This window comes from Lithobates pipiens, unplaced genomic scaffold (assembly GCF_037356315.1).
Source record: "Lithobates pipiens isolate NorthernLeopardFrog02 unplaced genomic scaffold, aLitPip1_a1.2 Scaffold_18, whole genome shotgun sequence".
NCBI lineage: Eukaryota > Metazoa > Chordata > Amphibia > Anura > Ranidae > Lithobates > Lithobates pipiens.
The window spans coordinates 234,432,457-234,457,657 of NW_027507758.1; the positions used below are offsets into that span (position 1 = coordinate 234,432,457).

General features: G+C 41.8%; 1 protein-coding gene across 1 annotated transcript in view; it reads left to right on the forward strand.

The window, feature by feature from the left end:
* Positions 1–18,196, forward strand: part of ZC3H12D (zinc finger CCCH-type containing 12D) — a 78,438-nt gene extending 60,242 nt beyond the window's left edge. Inside the window, exons 2-6 of the mRNA XM_077486685.1 lie at positions 3,198–3,712; positions 6,261–6,400; positions 11,823–12,057; positions 12,693–12,799; positions 16,130–18,196. Coding sequence (XP_077342811.1) covers positions 3,402–3,712; positions 6,261–6,400; positions 11,823–12,057; positions 12,693–12,799; positions 16,130–17,163 — 1,827 coding nt within the window. The 5' untranslated portion in view covers positions 3,198–3,401 and the 3' untranslated portion in view covers positions 17,164–18,196. The remainder of the gene's footprint in view (positions 1–3,197; positions 3,713–6,260; positions 6,401–11,822; positions 12,058–12,692; positions 12,800–16,129) is intronic.
* The last annotated feature ends 7,005 nt before the right edge of the window (positions 18,197–25,201 follow it).

Below are 25,201 nucleotides of genomic sequence, written 5' to 3' on the forward strand. Positions count from 1 at the left end.
GATCTGCACTATATGTACATTTGATCACTTTGTATATGATTGCACTTACGACCATTGGAGTAGGGTTTTTGCTTTCAGGTTATTTATAACATTAGGCATTACAAAATGATGTCATACATCCAGGAATCTTCATGGGCATTTTTTTCTCTTTCACCTAGAAAAAGGGAGGAGGGGCTTTCTCAGCTAAGCACACCCTCCTGTCTGCATGTGTGAGCTAATGGCAGATGGATTCCAGAAAATAAATGTTACATGAATTATCTGCACATACTAAAGATGGCCACACATAAATTGCTATGGGGTATTTCTCAAAGTGATTTCTCAACAAAATAAATCATTGAGACATGGATGGATGGGTGAGTTTTCTTTGGTTACTAAAAATGAGGTAAATAGCGATTTCAGTTTGTGGTGCTCAGGTGACATTTTAACTATCAGCAAACAAAATTTGCTGGTGTAGAAAGGGAAATATGTTGCATGGCAAAAAAGAATTAAAGCCTAATGCTGTGTACACATGACCGGACTTTCTGGAAGACTAGGTCAGACGGTCTTCCCGACGGACTTTCAACGTGGTTCCGACGGACTTTTCGAACAAACAGACTTGGACACACACAATCACACCAAAGTCTGACGGATTAGACCATGATGACGTAGGACTGGACTAAAATAAGGAAATTCATAGCCAGTAGCCAATAACTGCCCTAGCGTCAGTTTTCATCGGTTGGACTAGCATACAGACGAACGGATTTTTCGACCATACTCGAGTCCGTCAAAGAGATTTGAAACATGTTCTAAATCTAAAGTCCATCAGATTTTTCGACAGCAAAGGTCCAATGAAGCCCACACGAATGGTCGAATTGTCAGACGGATTTGTTCCATCGGACCTTTGCTGTCAAAAAAAGTCCAGCCATGTGTAGACGGTATAACTCCAGACAATATTTTTAGTTTTGGAGAAAGTGAGAAGAGATACATTTTATGTCATGCTTTTATTTCTGTATGTGGCTCCACTGTGGAGGTTTTTGTTACTGGGGATGGGCCCCACTGGGGAGGTTGTCCCTGTGACACATATACAAGAAATGGGGGATACGATTGTCACCTTAAAAGGGAGGCACTAGCAGTAAAGAAAACACTTTCAGAAGTTACAACCTTTTCTCACTCTACTAAAAATGTGTATTTGTCTGTGTGTCTGTGTGTTCCATAACTTCCTATCCTGACAGAAGATGAGGGAATAGGGAAGTATGGAAAGAGACAAAAATAAAAACCATTAGAGGATGAAAACTTCCCTGCTCTGTCAAAAACAAAATAACAAGTTTTGTGGGCTTTAATGAGGAATGGGCAAAGAAATTAGAAAAAGTATGAAAAAAAATCTACAGTGCCTTGAAAAAAGTAATCATACACCTTGAAATTTTCCACATTTTGTCATGTTACAACCAAAAACTTAAAAGTCTTATATTAGGAGTTTTTGTGATAGATCAACACAAAGTGGCACATAATTGTGAAGTGGAAGGAAAATAGCATGGATTTGTATTCAGCCACCCTGAGTCAATACTTTGTCGAACCACCTTTCACTGCAATTACAGCTACAAGTCTTGTTAGGAATGTTTCTACCAGCTTTGCACACTAAGAGAGTGACATTTTTGCCCATTCTTCTTTGCAAAATAGCTCTGTCAGATTGGAGGGAAAGCGTCCGTGAACAGCAATTTTTGAAGTCTTGCCACAGATTCTCATTTGGATTTAGGTCTGGACTTTGACTGGGCTATTCTAACACATGAATATGCTTTGATCTAAACCATTCCATTGTAGCTCTGACTGTATATTTAGGGTTGTTGTCCTGCTGGAAGGTAAACCTTTGCCCCAGTCTTAAGTCCTTTGCAGACTCTAGCAGGTTTTCTTCTAAGATGGCCCTCTATTTGGCTCCATCCATCTGCCCATCAACTTTGACCAGCTTTCCTGTCCCTGCTGAAGAAAAGCATGCCCACAACATGATGCTGCCACCACCTTGTTTTATGATGGGGATGGTGTGTTCAGGGTAATATGCAGTGTTAGTTTTCTGCCACACATATCGTTTTGCTTTTAGGCCAAAGAAGTTACATTTTTGTCTCATCTAAACAGAGCGCCTTCTTCCACATGTTTCCTGTGTCCCCCACATGGCTTCTCGCAAACTGCAAATGGGACTTCTTATTACTTTCTTTCAAGAATGGCTTTCTTCTTACCACTCTTCCATAAAGCCATGATTTGTGGCATGCACGACTAATAGTTTTCCTGTGGACAGATTCTCCCACCTGAGCTGTGGATCTCTGCAGCTCCTCCAGAGTTGCCATGGGCTTCTTGGCTGCTTCTCTGATTAATGCTCTTCTTGTCTGGCCTGTCAGTTTAGGTGGATGACCATGTCTTCGTAGGATTGCACTTGTGCCATACTCTTTCCATTTTCGGATGATGGATTGTACAGTGCACTCCGTGAGATGCTCAAAGCTTGGGATATTTTTTTATAACCTAACCCTGCTTTAAACTTCTCCACAACTTTATCCCTGACCTGTCTGGTGTGTTCCTTGGCCTTCATGATGCTGTTTGTTCACTAAGGTCTCTAAGAAACCTCTGAGGGCTTCACAGAACTACTGTATTTATACTGAGATTAAATTACACACAGGGGAACTCAATTTACTATTTAGGTGACTTCTGAAGGCAATTGTTTTCACTAAATTTTAGTTAGGGGCATCAGAGTAAAGGGGGATGAATACAAATGCACTCCACACTTTTAAGATATTTAATTGTAAAAATATTTGGAAATCATTTATCATTTTCCTTCCACTTCACAAATATGTGCCACTTTGTGTTGGTATATCACATAAAATCCCAATAAAATACATTTATGTTTTTGGTTGTAACATGACAAAATGTGGAAAATGTCAAGGGGTGTGAATACCTTTTCAAGGCACTGTAACTTAGTGAGCTTTGTTCACAAAAAGCAGTAATTACTTTAGTGTGATATTTTTCATTAGTCATGTATTTACATTACAACACAGCCATTAAAACTGCAACATTTGGCTGCTAGACAGCTATGACTAATAGAAAATCCCCTAGTTATCTTTAACACGACTTCCTGACCCAAAATTAAAAAAATGTAAAGCCACGTAACACGGCTTGTTTCATTGTTCATTTTCAAGTTCACTGACATTCTCTTTTCTTTCTTTGATCTGGAACAGTTACATTTACTTACATTCACTGCTGAATTAAACCACGCCAAGTGCCCACCAGTTTAGTTTTTATCGTCTGTGAAAATGTCCAAAGCATAATGTAGCTGGGAAAAAAACACATGCAATGCTTTTCTGGAAATCCTTTGGACCTGATTTGTAAAAGCAAATGAGAAAAACAAATGAAAACTATTCTACGGAGCCCAACTCAACAACATGGATGCACAAGACAGAAAAATAATTTGGTTTCAAAAACTTGGCTATGCAGAAAAAGATATAAAGAAAGCATTGGAGAAGCTGGGGGAGAAGGCACTGGATAACGATGTTTTACAGGAGCTAATATTTACAGGAAACAGAGCACAAGCTGACAGAGACGCAGCATCGCCAAAAACATTCATGCCAAGGCTGGTGGCCCGTGGGTGCATCAATACAGTAGACACTGAACAAAGAAATCATACAGAGGACAGCAATCAAACTTCCAACAATTTAAGAGCTATAGTCATAGATGGTAGCAATGTAGCAATGAGGTAGGGATTAATCCGTCCACAATTTTTATACACTTTAAGATTATGATGTACAAAAGGTATCTAAAGCCAAGTGGTATTAACAAATCTCTACTCTGTCCTAAATTAAAAATAAAAGTTTTGACGTAAGATACAATGCTTTGGCTGAGCAGATTTGAAGCTATTTAAGTAGAACTATAGGCAAAACTTTTTTTCATTTTAGATATAGTAAAGGGTGGGTTATAACCCCTGTCAGATTTTTTTTCCCATCATCTGTATCTCATTGCGGAAATTTCCCTTCACTTCCTGTCCCATAGCCAAACAGGAAGTTAGAGGAATCCCCTACAAATGAAGGCATTTCTAAAATTTTGGTTTATATTTTACTTTCACTTTCAATGATAATAGTAAACAGGGCACATAGAGGGGGTACATTTCCTTAGCGGAGGCACAGACTGCTTTAAAAACTGACAAGCGTTGTAATCCCTCTGCACTCTATCCTCAACTAAAAAAATGTTCGCCTTTAGCTATACTTTAAAAGAAAAATACATACACAATCTTCAAACAGATAACTTACATGCAAATTTAAATAAACATAATCATCTCACTTACATTGCTTTTACCAATGGTGGATATTATATTCTGCTAATCACAGCTGGAATGTTATATTATTAAAACATGTTATTTTTTACTATCCTAATATTGTTAAATGTGCATAAACTCCTAGGGTTATTGCCCAGCCGAAAAAATACCAGTATACAAATTAACAGGGAAGATCTATTTTTGCCAGGCTTCAAAAGGTAATTTTAAGACTAATGTTATTCATATACAAGGGTTCCTATTTATGCTTTACTTTTTACTCTGGCGAGTATATTCCTTGTATATTGCAAATGAAACAAAGTCTTGGCATGCTAACAAAAAAAAAGTTTGCCTGTCTAACTAATGTCTAACTAAAATTTACCAACTGTGTTCATGATATGCTACAGAATTTCTGTAACTCAAATAGTTTGTATCCTACAACCATATAATAACCATAGCATTATTTTGTACATAGTTCAGGTATCTGGAGCATATCAGAATCCTTGGTAGTGCTTCAATATATAACATGTCATAAACTGGCCACACATGGGCACACATGGGCACATTGGTCCATTTGGAAATGTTTCCATATCATGAACTGAAGGCTGAGAATATGTGACATACAGGCTGTGAAATTTAGTGCTGAAATCTAGCAATATAAATGATAGTACAAGAGTTACCTACAGGCACTCATATAGCCCCCAAACAAGTGCTTATTAAAGGGGTTGAAAACTCTCCTGTTTTTTCACCTTAATGCAATCCTATGCAAAAAAAAAACAAGTCCTAAGATGCTATAAAATGCCATTTAAAATGGCTTAAAAAATAGTAACATACATGGTTTAAAATAATATGCTATATTACATAAAAGCACATTTATTCCTAAAAGATCATCACACTACATCACACAATTGCTGTTGACTAAAAAGAGGTAATACATAGAGAACACTTTTTACTTATTTTTTTACATTTAGTATTACCCTGATCAGCACTATAAATTTCACACTCTTTAGGTAAAGCTGAATGCATACCAGAATGTTTCTCAAGCTCCTATAATTATTAGCCTGTACATGCATAATTTATTTATTTGCTATAGATTAAGCAAACCTCCCCTTTCTCTGCTCCAGTTTCAATCTGTTTGAAAAAGGTTTCTCCAATACTTTGGTCTGACTTGGGTGTGATTTCAGTCCATAGAATATAATGGAAGTCGGATCCAAGTTGGATCACCATCTTAACTGATCCGACATGTGACATGTGCTCAGAGGTCAAATTTCCCTGAAGACCCCCTGCTCATGTAGCCCCTCCTGTTGTATGTTGTGGTGTGTGCAATGTTATCAATGCTAAATTTACTGAAAAAAATGGCATGGATCTTAACCACTTCAGCCCCAGAAGAATTTACCCCCTTCATGACCAGAGCCCTTTTTGCGATTCGGCACTGCGTCGCTTTAACTGACAATTGCGTGGTTGTGCGACGTGGCTCCCAAACAAAATTGACGTCCTTTTTTTCCCCATAAATAGAGCTATATCGGCGTGAGGCGGTCGGTAAGCGGTTAAGGGGGAAATGTTATCGTTTTACAGTTCATTATTTAACCTGAAGAACTACTTTAAACAAAAGCCACTGATAGGTATAAAGTACAGGTAACAAAAGGTGACTGCACATACCTATGACAGCTTTCAGTGTCACTGTGGCTCTTCCTGGAAGTACTGAAGTTCAACAGTCTCCACATACCTACCAAACATTCTTATAGAATGGTAAGGCAGTCCACTATACTGATGGGCTAGAATGGAATAAAGAATAAGCTGGAGTTTAGCTGGCAGGCTTCAAGAATACCAGAAAGGTGTAGGCATCTCTAATGCCCTTATACCCATGAGCTACTTTTAGTTTTTGTTACAGTGACAGTAATTTATATGATGTTATATCTAGATTCATTTTAATACAAACATACAGTATATTTCTATCAGGATGCAACTGATATTGCAATTTCATTTCTACTCACAGTCATGGATTCAAGACAGTTTTCTCATGCAGAGGCATAGATATTGCGGTGAACTGGTTTAGAAAGAGAGGACATGACTACATTAAGGTGTTTGTGCCTTCCTGGAGGAAAGAACAGCCAAGAATTGATTCACCCATATCAGGTACTTGTGTGTCTGCTTAACAAAACTAAACAGAACAAATGAGCGGCTTGTTAAAGGATGTCATGAATAGAAAGACATCTTAAAGTTAATCTCCTTCTGTGTATAGAAACAAATGTTTGACTATGTTGACTAAAACATTCTTCTTGTAAGATGAATAGAATATTGTATATCAGGCGTGACTAACAAAACATTGGAGGTTATGAGATTTTTTTCTTAAAGTGACATGGTTTGCACCAGCTCCTACTATACCAAGTCAGTGTATACTAGATCCTGGCTCAAAAACATTGTATGTAGTGGTATGATATTGTGACAGAGATAGTGGACCCTCGCCAGACAAATGTATTCTCTAAAGTGGGTTGAGTCCCAAGGTCTTGGGAACCTCTCAAGGAATGATGGACTTTGCTACAGACAACTCCAAGGTTATAACCCACAGTTTACTTGGAACATCAACATCTGACAGCATGCAGAAATGAAGCTTGGTACAATACCAGCAGACAAGATCATAGTCAAGCAGGCCAATGTTTAGGGCAGGCAGATCATAGGGATTGCTAAGAAACTGGAAGAAAGTCAGGACACATGGATCACAAAAATCACAGATCACAGGTCATAAAAAACTATTATAACTCAATCAGAGAGTCTGAGAACAGATACGCAGAAAGGTCTTTGCTCAAGTCTTTGTCTCAGAGGAAGTTTTCAGCCACACACAGACTGGAAAAAAACCTATGGCAGGTTTTTTGCGAGTTGGAAAGTGGTTGTACAAATGAACAGGAATCAAGCATGGGAATGCGAAACAGTGGACTCATCCTACAGAGACTCAGCAGACTCATAACACAAATACAGGTAGGTTTCAGAGACAAAAATGACAGATGGCATCCTCCGTTTCCAGATAAAAATATACTTTGGCATCAATAAGCTGAACTATTCATACATATCAGATGTAGCAAAACCATACTTAGGAAAATATTGGGAATGCCATTACTAATCCAACTGTCTCTGGTTTTAAGACTTTCTCAGTCACATACTTGGATCAAGCATGTAGATTAAAAAATCTGCGTAAAATCATAACACCTAATCTACGTACATATTCCACTTCTTTGCCTCATATATAATTACAGTAATTAGATCGGTTTGAGGGTCAAACTATTTTTTGCAGAGGTTGTTGTATCAAGGTCTGAAATACAGTATGGAGAATGAAGAAAAGTAGTTTTATAGTGGAGGTGGTGCTGTCTGTCTCATAGGAACAAGATTATGTCATATGGCTCATTGATATGTTGGAAGAGATGGCAGCTTATCAAATAAAAGGGATGAGGGGTAGAAAGGTCACGTGGATGATGGGGTGGGGGGGGGGTATAGGTAGGATCCTGGTGGGGAGGGAGTTGCGGGACCCATTTTGCTAAAGATAGTTCATGGTGGGTTTGCCAGTGGTGAGGAATGACTGCTTTGGTCCTGTAAGGAATTGAAAGGTAATGTATTTTTAAAAGATCTGATGATAACAAGTAGGATAGATATTAAGGTAGTTTGGGGAGTACTAGAGATCCGTGACCCTGTTACATTGGCGTATAACACGCACCCCAAGTTTAGGAGGGAAGTTTAAGGAAAAAAACTTTTAGGAGGCAAGTTTAAGGAAAAAAACCTTACATTTTAAATGCCCATCAATGTAGCCTTCCACTGTCCCCCTGCAGCCTTCCACTGTCCTCCTGCAGCCTTCCACTGTCCCCCTGAAGCCTTCCACTGTCCTCCTGCAGCCTTCCACTGTCCCCCTGCAGCCTTCCCCAAAATTGCAGCATGGTTTAGTTTTAAATTTACTGCCGCCGCCGAGATCTTCTGCTCCTCCCGCTGCCGCCTCCGAGATCTTCGGCTCCTCCCGCCGCCGCCGCCGAGATCTTCGGCTCCTCCCGCCGCCTCCGAGATCTTCGGCTCCTCCCGCCGCCACCTCCAAGATCTTCGGCTCCTCCCCCCGCCGCCTCCGAGATCTTCGGCTCCTCCCGCCGCCGAGATCTTCAGCTCCTCCCGCCGCCGACATAGACCGAGCCGAGCCAAGGGTACTCGGCTACTCGGCTCTGCTTGCAGTAACGCCCCCATCCCGCCCCTTGTCCTGGCTCCTGTGATGGACACAACACCGGGCCAATGGCGGGACGTAAAGGCTAGGAGGCGAGACTGGACGTGACTGAGAGTGGAGCCGAGTACACAGTACACTCGGCTCGGTAAATGTCGGCGGCACTCCACAGACAGCGCAGATTGGCAGATCGGCGGGGGGATCGGCGTATAACACGCACCCATGATTTTCCCATGATTTTAAGGGGAAAAAGTGCGTGTTATACGCCGATAAATACAGTAATTTCCAGAATCATTGAATGGGAGGGCATGCCCACCAGATTTCACTATATAAAGATATCTATGTCCTTTTAGCATCATCAATATGTGTCAGGAATGGAGGAGTAAAGCTTGTGAGGAAGAGCAGGGCATATTTGCCACCTGGTCAAAATGTTTAGTTTTTTCTCTTGGGCTTTACTGGTAACAAATGGCTTAGGTGAGAATATGAATGCTTTCCTTTCCTATTCCTCTGGCTCAATGGGTGTGTCCTGTTCCTTTGGCCATATTTCAATGCAATGTGGGAGTGTAGAATGGGAGAGTTGTAAAAGAATATTTCACATAGTTGAAAGACTGCATGAGTCGTGGAAAGTCATGTAGAAGAAAGACTTTAAAATTAGTGGGCTGAGACAGGAAGTAACTGCGGTCCCTAACTACTGAATGTCTCCATCTTGGAAGCACATGCATTTATAATAGATATATATTGGTCAGGCAACGTACTGATGCCCTTGCTGCCATAGTTCTATTTCCTGGGTGTTCAGTGTGACCCTGTACCTTTAAAGAGGGGTGGCTCCTTCCAGGCTCACCTGTCCCCTACCTATCCATTTTAAATGCATGTTCTCCCAAGATGGAGACTTTCAGTAGTTAGGGACTGCTGGAAACAGGGTTCCTTAGCAGGGCCTACAGCTTACGCATGTATTTGCAAATGTGTGCAACTAAACCCCTGTAACGCATATAGTTAGACAGGTCAATTCAGTTGGTCGCTGGCTGATTGGTAAGTTTGAGCTTGGACACCTGGATTATAAAAGGCCTGGGGCACCCTGGGACAGAATTCAGTGAGATGTTCTGCAGCTTATGAAGTGTGCAGTGGAAAACAGTTACTATGGTAAGATTGTGCCAAACAGTGGGAGTGGCTTAAAAGGGAATGAATAAATATATTTGCTGTATGCAATGTACACATATAGTATGCTACAGTCCCCACAAATGTTTGTACCCACACAATATTCCTAATTAATGTGCCACAAGTGGCATTCTCACAGTCACAGACACACATAAACCTCAGGGCAAAGGATCACTTAAAAAAAAGTAAACTCTTTCATTACATGTGTTTTTCTGCACATAAAGAATGATCACTTTATCTGAGCTGCCCGTAAAGAAGAACTTCATTAAAACCAGCAACTATGAGACAATGAACACAAAATAAAGAAAACATGTAAAGCACAGCAAAATTTATGTGCATCAGTCAGGATTATGTTACATAGGGAAGAGTGGGAAAGAGAGAGGGATGGAATGGAGAGAGAAAGGGTAGAGAGAGAGAGAGGGTGAGTAATAAGGAAAGAGAGGGTCCTCCTTCTACCCCCATCTGCCTTTCACCCCCTCCACCCCCCCCCCCCCCCCTTGGGGAGTATGGAACAATCTCTCTTCTTTCTCATAAAACTCCTGGTTGATATATTGTGCCCTGGGAAATAGTCTCCTTTTCACTGATGTATGAACGCCAAGCTTCCACCCTATACTGTATGGCTTATAATGTAAATTGTTAACTAATGTGCGGTCAGTGAGAATGTACCACTGTATTTTTGTTCTTTACTGTTCTGTTTGAAACTTAAATAAACTTTTTTGCTAAAAAAAAAAAAAAAAGAAGGAAAGAGAGGCAAGAAGTGAAAGTGGGTGGCAAGTGCGAGGGAAAAGAGAGAGAAGGCAAAAGAGGGAGGATGAAAGGAAAGAGAGAGAAGGGGTTGAGAAAAAAAAAGAGAGAGAGAGAGAGAGAGAGAGAAAAAAAAAAGAGAGAGAGAGAGAGAGAGAGAGAGAGAGGAGCATAAAAAAATTGTGTGCTTTCCTCTGGGAGGGGGCATCCAGTAGTTTCACATTTGCTGGGTGACAAGGACACAGCAACAAACATGCATGCAAAACAAAATGGTCCCATAAACTCTATTGGGAAATGCACACTTCCTCCTGCTGACCTCCATTAATTAAAATAAACAGTAGTGACTTGAAGAGTGGCAGAAGGAACCAGTGAAAGCTGCAGGGGACACTCCCAGGAGCCTGTGCTGACATCATCACGTATGCCGGAGCTAATCACGGTGTGGAGATTTTGTTATGCCTGTTACATGCATTGAGATCTGAGTATATATGCAATATACAGACCATTAAAGCTGTCAGATTTGTACTATGGGATGCTGTTTAATTCTCTTGCCGGATTGATGTGAGTGATCTCATCATATTACACAGAATATATTTATTACTTGAGGTCTTGGCACTTTATTGTTTTAGAATCCCATTTGACAGTTTCTTTTTTAATTCTTAGCACGTTTGATGTATTTAAAGGTACAGAGCAACAGTATGAGGCATATTTACCTAAAATTGTTTTGCATGCATTCTTTGACTTCACTGTAATTGCAGGACATTGCAGGATTGTATGTAAAAAGTTAATTTAAAAATACTAATTTTCATTTCTTAAAGTGTTTATCAGGAAAAAAAGTAGAAAAAAACTTATGCAATATATCTCTGCAGTAGAGACACATTTCCCATGTTTTAAAAGTACCTGTCATTTGCCATAAATCCAGTGTTCTCCCAACTTCCTGTTTGGCCTGCAACACAGTGCCTATACTGTACAGATATATGAAGCAAGCAGTAGCCCATATCCGCTCGGTCTCTACATGCATACATTGGTTTTGTTTCACAGCAAAACATATGGCTGCTGTATTCACTCCCAAGTCACCAAGTGTAGAGAAGATGCTTTTGAGAGATATATTTTTGCATATTTTTACATCAATAGGTAATAAGATTCCAGCAGGTGCGGTGATGGAAGATAAGAAAAACTGACTGTTTTAGGAGATAATAAAATAGTTTTTCTACAGAAACAAGGTAAAGGAAATAACAATAATTCCATGACATGCCCCAGATGGGCATTGATTGTGAGCTTGTAAACGCGGAATACTTGTAAAACTTGTAAAAGGTTTCTAAAAGGTCAAATGCATGCAAAATAACAACTGCACACATATGTGAGAATTTCAAATAATCCATACAGCCCTATGAATAACAATACATTGGTTATAGGTTTTCCAACTACAAGATTGTATTCAGTAATTTAAAACTGTTTTGTTTTTTATAGACAAGCACATTCTTGATAATCTGGAAAAGAAAATGATTCTAGTTTACACTCCATCTAGAAACATTAATGGCAAAAGGATTGTATGCTATGATGACCGCTACATTGTCAAACTGGCCTTTGAGAAAGACGCCATTATTGTATCCAATGATAATTATCGTGACCTACAATCTGAAAATGTAGACTGGAAGCGCTTCATAGAAAAAAGATTGCTAATGTATTCCTTCGTGAATGATAAGTAAGTTACAATATCTTAATATATTATTGGCAGTAAAATGAAAATACAATAATAAAATCAACTTTTATAGGCTAAAAAATTACTAGCCCAAAAAAATCTGCTATAATACATCTAAAATATCCTAGTTTGTTGTATTGTAGTAAATACATCGATAGATGGCAAGCAGAAATAATGGAGTGTTGCCCAACAATTAACATTTTGCTCTAATTTCGAATTCTGTTTTAATTGATATAATGGAAAATGCAAGAGGATGACAGAAAAAAACAACTTAGGGCAGCCAGATCATTTGGACAGTCACAACGAAATGTATCCAATAAAACTCAACCTACTGTATAGATGAAATAACACTTTTGTGTGGACTGATCATTTAATAAATTGCTGTTTGTGATTGCATTACCTGCATGTAGTATCTGCGCAGTAATTGGCTTTTTTATGAATTAGGGGACCACATCTGGAATGGCAAAGCCTTATATCAGCTTTAATTATACATATTTGAGTTCACTAGAACTAGTAAAATAGTCCTTAGATGATTTGCTTTTTAGCATCATTTCTGGACCCACTTTATAAACAGTGACAACAATTACTAAATAAAATGGAAATATTTTAATGCTGATACTGTATTTATGTTCATATAGATTTATGCCTCCAGATGATCCATTAGGCCGTCATGGACCTACACTCTCCAACTTTCTCAGAAAAACGCATGCTCCATTTGACGCAGAAAGACAACCTTGTCCATATGGTATGTTTTATTTAACAGCATACACAAAATGAATTTATTTTTACCAAATGTTTTCTCCGGTTTTTGCCAGTCACTCTTGTAATACACACACCTTGCTAAACAGCAAGATCTGTTTATAGAACAGCTCATTAATTAAGAGGTTCCATTGATAAAAAAAAATCTTTTTATGAATGGACTTCTCTATTATTGAACCATTATGGAAATAGAACATATTGAAAACACTCTAAAAACATAAATGGACACCTGTTGTATTCTTACACGAGAACAATGATGGAAATGTTTGGAAAGCAGTAAAATACATTTATTGAAGCCTATGGAAAGTGAGAAGTCTTTGTCCATTTACAAAGGCTTCATCAAGAGTGACAGGGAGACAATGTTGGTGCAAACATTGCACTGTGATTATCTTCCAACAGGTAATGGCTGAACTTTTCTACACGATAAATACACAAAACAATCCTATTTTTTTTTTTAAAGCTACCTGTCTAATATAGCCAGGTTAAATGACTCACATTTTTTCTAATCTCCCCTGGCAGTGCCACGAGGCAAAATTAAGGTCACTTTTTGCTAAAATTTCAGCAAATGTAAAACCAACTTTGCAGAGAAATCAAGTTCGACAATTTTTCATGCCTATCCCTACTCCAGGTTCAGTTTACTTATCTGTCAATGAACAGGTGGACAACCCACCATTTCTGTTCAAAAATAAATAAATAGTTTTGCAAGAAAAGAATATGTCTGTAGGGCTTTATGTATATATAGAAAAAACAAGAAGAACCGCGTAATCCCTAGAAATTAATATAGGGTGTACGTCCCTCAACCGAGAGACTAGAACTTCAAAAAACAATAGTGATTAGAGTGCAATGTCCCTTACTACAGGAACAATCTGTGTAATTTAAAACCACCATATATAAAAATATTACTTATACATATAGTAAATACCAAAATATTGTGTCGCATATACTAAAATACTCATAAACATGCAAGTGCAACAGTGCCACAAAATATGTGTGCAAATGAATAACTTGAGTTGTAGACCACACTCTATAGTGAAATACAAAATATATTGTGCAAAAATAATAAACTAATCATATGAGATCTCAAAAAGTCCTTTCATTATAGTCCTTGGAATGAGACCAGAGAAGAAGAATGTTGAAAAACACCACGTGTCACAGATAGTTGTGACACGCTATTGTTTGCCTCTTAATCAGTACAAGGATACAACTGTGGACTATTGTGTTCGGCCGACGCTTCCACTTTGATATGCCTTCTCTTACATCAATCTTGTAAGTGCATTTCTTCCTTTTTTTATAATTTTAATAAATGGTATTTCACTATTTGGAGCATTTTTCCTTTTTATGGCGGATTTTTTGCTCGATTTATTGGAACATCTTTGAACTGTGATCCGATCTGAGAGTGGAAACAGGGCTGGAGAATAAGGCACCTATGTGGTCTGGCTTGACCTCTTAAAAGCGTAACCTACCAGGACGTCTGGTAAGGAGCCATCTTATCTCTTTGGTGGTGGTGCACTTCAGCATGGTCTATAAGTTGGAATATAAATCAGAAAGTTGACGCTATCTGTGACATGTGGTGTTTTTCAACATTCTTCTTCTCTGGTCTCATTCCAAGGACTATAATGAAAGGACTTTTTGAGATCTCATATGATTAGTTTATTATTTTTGCACAATATATTTTGTATTTCACTATAGAGTGTGGTCTACAACTCAAGTTATTCATTTGCACACGTATTTTGTGGCACTGTTGCACTTGCATGTTTATGAGTATTTTAGTATATGCGACACAATATTTTGGTATTTACTATATGTATAAGTAATATTTTTTATATATGGTGGTTTTAAATTACACAGATTGTTCCTGTAGTAAGGAACATTGCACTCTAATCACTATTGTTTTTTGAAGTTCTAGTCTCTCGGTTGAGGGACGTACACCCTATATTAATTTCTAGGGATTGCGCGGTTCTTCTTGTTTTTTCTTTATTCACATGTATATATTATTTTGGTATATAATAGAACTGCAGCAGCATTGACTGTCACACATTATTCTGTAGCGCAATTTTCTTTTTCTTTTCTTTATGTATATATATATCAACTGTTTCGCTATTAATTGCCTTTGGTTAACCACTTGGGACCCGCGCTATAGCTGAATGATGGCTACAGCGCAGATCTCCTTTTCCGAGCGGCCTACGCGCCCCCTGAGGGGCGCGCGCGGCACGCTCTGTGATCGGCGAGTCTATGAGACTCGCCTGATCACCGATCAGAGCAAGGGGGTCGATCCCGACCCCTTATCACGTGATCAGCTGTCAGCCAATGACAGCTGATCATGTGATATAACGGAGCCGTAATCGGCTATTATTCCTCCTCGCGCTGACAGCACGAGGAGAAAAAGAAAAGCCGATCACCGGCGGCCGTGATCGGGACATCAGTCCCGATCACGGCCAGCCCTGCCAGTGCCCACCTGCCCCCTCATCAATAAAAATGATAAAAAAATAAGTGCCCCCCATCAGTGCCACCCAGCAGTGCCCATAGTGCCACCCAGCAGTGCCCATAGTGCCACCCAGCAGTGCCACCCAGCAGTGCCCACAGTGCCACCCAGCAGTGCCCACAATCTGCCTCAACAAAGGTGCTGCACCCCAGTGCCACATATCCGTGCCCATCAGTGTCATCTACCAGTGCCCATCAGTGCCCAGCAGTGCCGCCCATCAGTGCCCAGCAGTGCCATCTATCAGAACCACCTATCAGTGCCCATCAGTCCCATCTATCAGTGGTACCTATCAGTGCCCCTTAGTGCCACCCATCCGTGCCACCCATCTGTGCCACCCATCCGTGCCATCTTATCTGTGCCCATCTTTGCCCATCAGTGCCACCTTATCTGTGCCCATCGGTGCCGCCTTATCTGTGCCTATTAGTGCCGCCTTAACTATGCCTATCAGTGCCCACCAGTGCAGCCTATCAGTGCCGCCTCATCAGCGCACTTCAATGAAGGAGAAAAATGACCTGTTTGCAAAATTCTATAACAAACTATTAAACATTTTTTATTAAATTTTTTTGCATCTTTTTTTGTTTGTTTAGCAAAAAATAAAGCTCCCAGCTGTAATTAAATACCACCAAAAGAAAGCTCTATTTGTGGGAAAAAAATGATAAAAATTTCATTTGGGTACAGTGTTGTATGCCCGCGCAATTGTCATTCAAAGTGCATCAGCGCTGAAAGCTGAAAATTGGTCTGGGACTGAGGGGGGTTTAAGTGCCCAGTAAGCAAACCCCGTTTTTGATCTATATTCCTATAATATTCCTAAAATTATTTTTCTTTTCCATTCAGGACAAAAATGCACTTATGGCATCAAGTGTAAATTTTCCCATCCAGAAAGACTAAATCAGCAGCAGCTATCAGTTGCAGACGAACTAAGGGCCAAAACAAAGCAGCATGCCTTCATTGAGTCTGAACATTGTAACGAGCTACTGACAACAACTCATGCAAGGCTCAACCCGTCTTTCTCCCTTCCATGCTACCACAATTGGCCAGAACAATTTGTGAGTACCAAAGAAACATCTCCAAGTTTAAAGATGAAGCAGATACCAAAGGAAGGGCAGTTGGGGTACTCTGATATAGGCAACTGGGCTGGGAGCAGTTGCCATCAAGGATCAACCTTAAACACCTTAGAACGACAAAATCCAATTCTGCATAGGGAAACAAGTATCACTGAACATAAATTTTCAACAGTGCATATGTGCAAATGGACTCATCCACAGGGAGATGGTGAACAGACGCAATACAGAATGACAGATCTAAATCACTGCTGTAGCTGTAATTCCATTAATACAGACTTCTTCCTCATTCCTCACACACATAGCATGGACTGTACTTGCATCAAACAACATTATCTTCCATGTAACTTTTTGTCTGAGACTCTTCCTCAACACATCCATACACAAACTGGTTACTGTGACCACCGGGGAAGAAGACAATTGCTTTGTTTGCATGAACATAGCGGACATTTCAAAAATAGCAGCAAACATGCACATTGTCAGAGAATAGACACTTCTTTGTACTCTGAAAGTGTGAACGATATTTATAAGGAACCAAATGATCACATGGCTCAGCGACAGCATCTAGCCATAATGAAACCATCCTGGAACCATGGCCATTATACTGGGATTGACTGCTCTTCTTCAGTGCTAAAGGATAATTATAGGCCTTTGACAGACACTCATTTGAATCAGAGAAAAGAAATATATGCTTTATTATGTGGTGTTTATACAAATGCAGAGATTGATCAAGTTATGGCTTCAAACCCAGAGACCACCAATATTACAGAATTAGCTGCCTTAATTCAAAAAAACAGAAGAAGTTAATCATTTTATGGGAGAACAGCCATATCTAAAATATATGGGAACATAGCCTTTAGGACAAATATTTTATTGAAGGTCTTTCAAGTGATTTACCATCATTTGGAACTAATATAATTCCACAGCATTGGTAAAAACTGAAATGCAATGTATAGCCAAAACCCCACATGTAATAATTAAACCCTTGTTTGTCAGCACCTGAGCTGGAGAGTATGAGAACTGAGAATACTTTTTTCCTTAAGTCTCTGGTTTATGGCAGGCCTTTCTCTTGCATGTTTTTGTGTGTGTACAGAGTAGTCCTTTACTCTCAGAAGCCAGTAATCGTTGAGAAGTGGTCAACCAGTGGACTCTGGTTAGAATTTTCCTTTTGTCTGATGTGATTGATGCTCAACCTTCAAGTATAGTCTAGGCCTCAACAATGGAGGCTAATTGGATATAGGATGTCTGACCAGTAAAAGGCATCCACTGACAAGTATTACTTAATTCTACTCACAGGTAATAATCCACTGCAGATTATTCACAAATTGCAGCATGATTTAAAGTGTTATTAAACCCAGCAATATGAAAATAGTTCATCTGGCCACAGCTTATTAATCTTCTTTCAACATTCAAATATTGCCACTATATACCTTTTTGTATACCACAGTCAGTGATAAACTGCACAGTTTATCAAGTGCTGAGAGTTCAAGTAGGTGGCGATTACCACTGCAGCCTGTATACACGCCTACATGTGTGATGCCAATATCATGTGACCTGGCTAGCACTGAGAACAAGTAAATGTTATTTCCAGCATAAAAAACACAAATGAACATGTGCAGGTTGGCTACTGCCTGTGTGTTAGCTGGCCTTCCCAAGACAGACAATGCAAGAAGGGAAGGATCTGTGCATACAGCATAAAACAGCCTTTTTACACAATGCAGAGGAATAACCCCTTAAGTTCCACAGTGAGTATAACAAGCATGCTATGTTGCATATACAGACAAATTTTACTCTTGTGAGTTTAGTAATACTTTAATAAAAAAAGATAATAATAATAAAATGGATCCATGCCGGTCTTTAGCACTGCTATCTTGCCCCAGGCATCATGCCTGCAAATGAACCTGAGCATTTAATTTAGAAACTGCACAGTGATGATGCTTTATGCATCTATATGGTCTATGTGAGCCCTATTGTTATGCATGCACAAGTTGGAGATCCATCATCTACCTCACCATAGTGAGTGTGCCAAAGCACCCTGCACACTTCAAAAGTTGTCAAACTGCTGGGCTGTAGCTTGTAGTTAAGGCTCCCTGATTCTCATCATTCCCAGTGCATATTTGGCAGCTTGAATTGCATGCATGCTAATCTGTTTGTCTGCATGCATGCTAAGCTGGGCCATGTGCACAGAAATTCACTACAGACTGGTCACTCTGGGATGGGGTTTTCAAGCTTTCATGCCATATTTGAGAGAGATGCCACTGATGTACCTGAAAGGTTTGTCCCAATCATCCCTTGTAGCTTTTTTGCCATGTAACGGGTTTGCAACATGACCACATACAGGAAGGGGGGATAGAAAATAGAAGTCCAAAGTCCTGCTTGGTCACTGTGCTGGTCAGATGTCTGGTCTTTTATAGGCACCAGATGCTGTTACCCGGTGCTGGGATATGGGATGGGTCTGCGGAGCCCTGGAATAAGGTTCAAATCCCAAGACAAGTCCTGCAGAAACTGATACAGTTTACAGGTATGCCCTTTGGCAGGCTGTGCCCATCAGGGAAGGGGAATGGTAAAGCAAGCTCATGGGCCATTCCTAGAAGATGCAGGTGCTCTCCTTAATACATCTAGTGGTGTAAGGCATCTTTTACATATCCTTAATGATCAAACACAAAAGTGAAATTATTATTATAATATAGTTAAATGAATAATTAAAGTGGAACTTTAATTATTCATGTATGTAAACTATAAAATTGGCAAACAGGCAGGAATTTTATTGCATGCACAGCTCACTTTATAGATTTGCCAATGTTGAAGCCAACTGAACTCCCGTGCATGCGGGAGAGTGACATCATATTGACACGGCCAATGAAAGCAGCTGGTGCTTGATATCGAGAAGCCGGGTGCTCGAAGATGTCAGCGGCCAGCAGGGAGTTCTAGGACATTGCATTGCTGGAGCCAAGGTGAGTATTGTTCAGCTTTAAATAGATGGGTTAGTATGCATCCTAAATACATTCTTAAATATATTCCCTAAAAGGTACGAAATCATGAGGTATTAAAGCCAAACTTCACACAAATAATTGTACTTGGTATCCTTGCAACCCTCATAATTTTGTGTGTCTTTGGGGGGGTATGCTTGTTCTTCTTTTTTCTTTTTTGACAGTAAAAGTTTTTAGTTAAATGAAAATCAACAAGAAAAACAGAAAAAAAGAAAATGGATTACAAACAAAGCAATGACAGAATGGTAAATACAGTTTTTACATATTATTGCATGTCACATGGTTTTTGTGGATGTGAGAATCGGCATAGTGTTTCAGGAGTTGTATGGGAGAATAAACCTTCAACCTTCAACCTACATCAAGACTTTATTTATCATGTTGTGCCATGCGGATCTCGTAGGTGGTTCCACACCTATTCACCTCAGAAGGATCTCTCTCCTAGCGTAGAATAGGGTAAAAGTCATGCATAATTTTGTGTACCTGTCCCCTTCAATGTCGCCCAGGTAACTAAGGAGGAAAAGGAGGGGGTCTAGTGATATCCCATTTCCACAGACCTCAGTCAGGGTGTCCGCCACTTCCTGCCAGAATGGGCAAATTTTTTGGCAAGACCAGACCATGTGGAAGAAGGAGCCCTGTTCAAGGGAGCATCTGGTACATAGCAAGCTAAGGGAAGGATATATATTGGAAAGTCTCTGTGGGATATAGTATGCCCTGTGTAAAAACTTTAGTTGTATGAAACGGTCTCTAGAGGAAATCATCACCGGGATAAATCCCGAGACAACTTCCTCCCAAATTTCCTCGTCAAGGTTGGGGATATCCCTTCTCCATTTTCCCAGAGCGGCCGAGGTGTTGGTATCATGTGTCACCTTAAGGTAGAGATAGAGGGAAGAAAGGGGTTTACCCATCACTCCCGAAAATAAGAAGCCTCTCAATTGGGTCTGATTCCAGGGTGACAGGATTTGGGAACTGTGACATGAGGGCATGCCAGAGGGCATTATCTAAACTGAAAGGAGCCAGGAAGGCCATAGGTTTGTTTCTTCTCCTGGAATGTCATGAGTTTACCGTTCGGCATTACATGTTTTAGTGTCAGAATTCCCCTTTTGGCCCATGCCGCTGGGTCAGGTATGGTGTTTAAATGTGGGAGGAGGGGGTTACCACATATAGGGGTGTGGGGGGAGATAGTCGATGGCTTAATCCCCATAGCCCTAGAGCACTGCCACACTCGCATGACAGTCCTCATAGTCCCTGTTACCCTAGGATGTGCTTTACATTCCCTGAAGACCAAGTTGGATAGTGCCATGTATGACCCTAGGATTGCGGCCTCTAAGGTGATGGCCGAGTTATGTTTAGTCTGGGAAAACTACCATCTAACTGTCACCAGGACCGATGCCCAATAATATATGAGGACATTTGGGAGGGCCATGCCCCCGCTAAAGAGGGGAAGGTAGAGGATGCGTCTTGCGGCCCGAGGGGGGCGCCCCGCCCACAAAAAGTTTGTCAAGGTGCTGTCAAGTTTCCGGAAGAAGGATCGGGGAATAGGGGTGGGGTTTGTCTGAAGAAATATAGCAGTTTAGGTAAGTATATAATTTTAATTAAGTTTTCCCTTCCCACCGAAGTGAGAGGGAGAGTACGCCAGGTTGCGCATCGCTTGGTTAGTTTGTCCAAGACTGGGAGGATATTCCTGGCCAGGTAGCCCTCCGTCGTGTGACCAATTTTGACACCCAAATATGTAAAGTCCTCGACCCATCATAGAGGGGTATGAGAATCCGTACAGGACATAGACGGATGGAGTGGGAAGAGAACCGATTTGTCCCAGACTCCTGAATATCGGCTGAAGGCATCAAACCGGGTCAAGGCGGCTCTTAGGAAGATGGAGGCGTCCGCCAGGTATAGCAGGGAGTCATCAGCATATAAGGATCATTTTTCTTCTAGCGGGCCTATCTTGATGCCTTTGATGTCAGAGTCTTTCCTAATGTGCACAGCCAATGGTTCCAGGGCGAGGGTGAATAGGGCCGGGGGCAATCGACATCCCTGCCGGGTCCCCCACCTTAAGGAGAAGGCCACACAGACTCTAGGGTGTGGGTATAGCATCTTTAGCCATTGCTAAAAATTGAGGGTCAAAACCAAATGTGGAGAGAACCATGCATAGGTAGCCCCACTCAACTGAGTCGAAAGCCTTCTCAGCGTCGAGTGAGGGCACCACCCCGGGGTTGTCCGGGTCAGCAGCAGCTATGTGGGTGTGCAAGCGACAGATGTTGATATCCGTGCCCTGTCCCGGCATAAAGCCGGTCTGGTCTGGATGAACCAGGGCCGTGATAACAGTATTCAGGCGATTGGCCTGAACTTTGGCAAATAGTTTATTATCTACATTTAGGAGGGAAATAGGGTGGAAAGAGGAGCACAGGGTAGGGTCCTTACCCGGTTTGGGGATGACTACTATAACTGCATCACTCATCGAGTCTGGGAGGAACCCAGACTCTGACGCCTGAGACAGTAACATCTGCAGTCTGGGGGACAATTCCTCAGTGTATGTCTTGTAGAATTCGACTGGGAGTGCCTTTTGGATCTTAACTACTGTAATGGGGGCATCTAATTTGTTTGCAGAGGTGGAAGTGAGAACTGGGACATCAATCTCTTTGAGATATTCAAGGAGGTCTTTCTGGTCATAAGTCACCCTAGAACTGTAGAGCTGTTGATAATAGGCTGCAAAGCATCGGTTAATGTCTTGTGGGGTGGAGAGAAGTGTACCATCTTGTGATTGGATTTGTGCACTAGCCGACCCCCCAGACTGTTCCCTGGACAACCAAGCCAGAAGGCACACTGTCCTCTCTCCCTTCTCAAAGATGTGCTGGGATTGGTGGAATATTTTCTTCTGTGTTAGGGCAGTGCGCAGAAGAAGGGCCTGTTGGGTCAGGAGATTGAAGCTGGGCATAGTGGTGGGGGTCCCGATGTCTAACATACAGGGCCTCCTGTCTACTTGCCTCTGCCTCCACCCCGGTAAGCTCAGCCCTGCGTCCCCTCCTCACTGCAGCTATGATCGATTGGTATTGGCCCCTCGATGAGGACTTAAACGCTTCCCAAACCGAATTTGCAGTGGCTGACCCCGGGTTATCTTTCCAGTACTGTCTGAGGGTGTCATGAAATTGAGACTCTAATTCCGCGACCGATATCCAGAATCTGGACAGTCTCCATAGTCTGTCAGAGGGGGCCATCCCCAAGTCAAGGGATAGGAGCAGTGGAGCGTGGTCTGAGATTTCCCTAGGTAGGATAGGTCCCGGACTCTGTGGCGGAGAGGCGCCACCACATAGGCTAGGGCGATACGTGAAAAGGATCTGTGGGTGGCTGAGTGGCAAGTGAAGGATTTGGTTTGAGGATTTCTCCATCGCAAAACATCAGTAAGGCCGTATATATATCAGCCCACGTCGCCAACCCCTGGCCAGTTGTGCCACCCATAGCACACCTGTCCATACCCTAGTCCGGAACAAGGTTTAAGTCGCCCATCAGTACCACATTATCTGGGGGGAACTGGGCCAGCCTGGCCGAGAGCACGTTAAGGAGTTTAAGAGACGCAGGGGGCGGTAGATATAGACTCACGGCATGTTATGAATAAGGGTGTGTACCAACACAAATCTTCCATCTGGGCCAAGGGTTAGATCTAGGAGCTTAAATGGGAGTGTTTTTAGGACTAGGATGCTTACCCCTCTGGCAAAGTTAGAATATGTCGAATGATAATAGTGGCCTACCCATGGTTTTTTGAGGCTGAGAGTCTTATTTCCTACCAAATGCGTCTCCTGTAACACACAGATATGTGAGCTACTCCTTTTAATGAATTGGAAGACTAAGAAGCACTTTACCGAAGAGTTTAGGCCCGTGTGTTCCAAGAGAGGATATCAAGTGTAGCCATCTAGACATGAAAACAAAATATAGCAAGGATTGACCATGGTTGTGGGTAGTGGCTCACCCCAGGCGCAAGGTGCCCAATCCAGGGATGAACCAGGCCCCATCAATAATACAAGGGATTTAAACAACATCAATACTGTGATGCAATACACAACAATAAACTGAGAGCCTTGAACACGGCTCAACTCGCCCAAACAGCCCCCCTCCCCACCCCCCCCCCCCAACCGTGAAGGAGGGTTTTTATCCCATAACAAGTGTTAGCCCTCAGGCTGAGCATGAAGGCAATGAGCAAGAGGCAATTAGCCTCTGTGTAGTAGAACAGTCAAGAGTTTCCAAAAAAATCCAGTAGGATTATAAATGTGAAACACCTGGAGCCCCAGGGGGCACAGGCCTTAGGTGAAGGGAGTCCTCATCCTCTCCCCATACTGGAGTACATTAGGGGTAGGGGGGGCTGGAGCTAGGGCTACCTCCCGCCTGGGTTAGCCGGGGTATATTAGCTGACAATGGCAAAATATCTTGTCTGTAAACAAGCTTCTCCCTGTCACGTCCTTGAGGGGGTTAGGGAGGGGAGGGGGCAGAGGAAAAGGGGGTAGCCAAGGGAATTGTTGCAGGATGGGCATGCGTCCAAGCCCAAGAGAGGGTAGCATTCCAGTGGGTTGGTAATACAGCAGGCATGAGGGCGTATGGATCATTGACCACAAAATGTCTCAAGTCCATGCACCCTGGGGAGGATAGGGGACCTGCTCCATCCACAAGTTACTGATGGGCAGGGGATGTGAACTCTGGAGGGTACCAGGACTGCATGTTCAGTCTCTCGTGGTTCCACGTCAGGATAGCCGAGGATAAGATTTCCGGATTGGGAGCTCAGCAACTAAGCCTCTGCTCCCAGCGCCATCTTGGACACGCCCTCATGCTTGTTCTTCTTTCAAGCAATTCTCATAGTTGTGAACATTTAAAAAAAAATTCCATGGATACCTTTTTTTGCAGGGCATCCAGCATTCTATTTTAAGCTGAGAATGTATATTTATTTAAAATAAGTCCAATCACGGTGAAACTTATCAATGGGGTGTAGGGCGGGGACTGTTCCTAGAAGCTCATTTTTTGAATAATCATTATGGTTTGATACTACGGAGTACAACTTCAATTTGTGCTTCACTGTGCTGCAGTCTGTATGCTGTGCTATAGATTGCACATTCCTGACTGCTTAACTCCCTGCATACAAAGTGAAGAGGTCAGAAGCCCCTGTATCTTTCTTTCATCACTATTTCTGCACCCTTTTTCCACCATTGCATTACCAGCATCCCTGAACAACTCTTTCACCACTGTTCCCCCTGCAAACCTCTTTCATCTTTGCACCCTAAGCACACCTTTATCAACACATTACCCCTGTTGCACAATTCTGCCACTACTGTATCAATTCACAGACTTTGTCTACCACTGCACTCACTGCATACCTCTTCCCTCATTGCACTTCCTGAACATCTCTGCCACCACTGTACCCCTTTGCACACCTCTGCCACGACTGAACTCTCCACATACCTCTTCCACCTCTTCACTCTCTGCACACCCCTGACACTACTGTACACCTTCACACTCCTCTTCCACCACTGCACTCCCCACACACCTCTTCCACCACTGCGCTCCCCGTACACCTCTTTCACCACTGCTCTCCCTGCACACCTCTTCCACCACTGAACTCTCTGCACACCTCTTCCACCACTGAACTCCCTGCACACCTCTTCCACCTCTGAACTCCCCACACACCTCTTCCACCACTGAACTCCCCACATGCCTCTTCCATCACTGAACTCCCCGCACACCTCTTCCACCACTGCAGTCCCTGGACACCTATGCCTCCACTGTACCCCTTCGTACACCTCTGCCACCACAGTACCCTTTTGCACATCTGGCCACCACTGAACTCCCTGCACAACTCTAACCCTTCTTTACCCCCG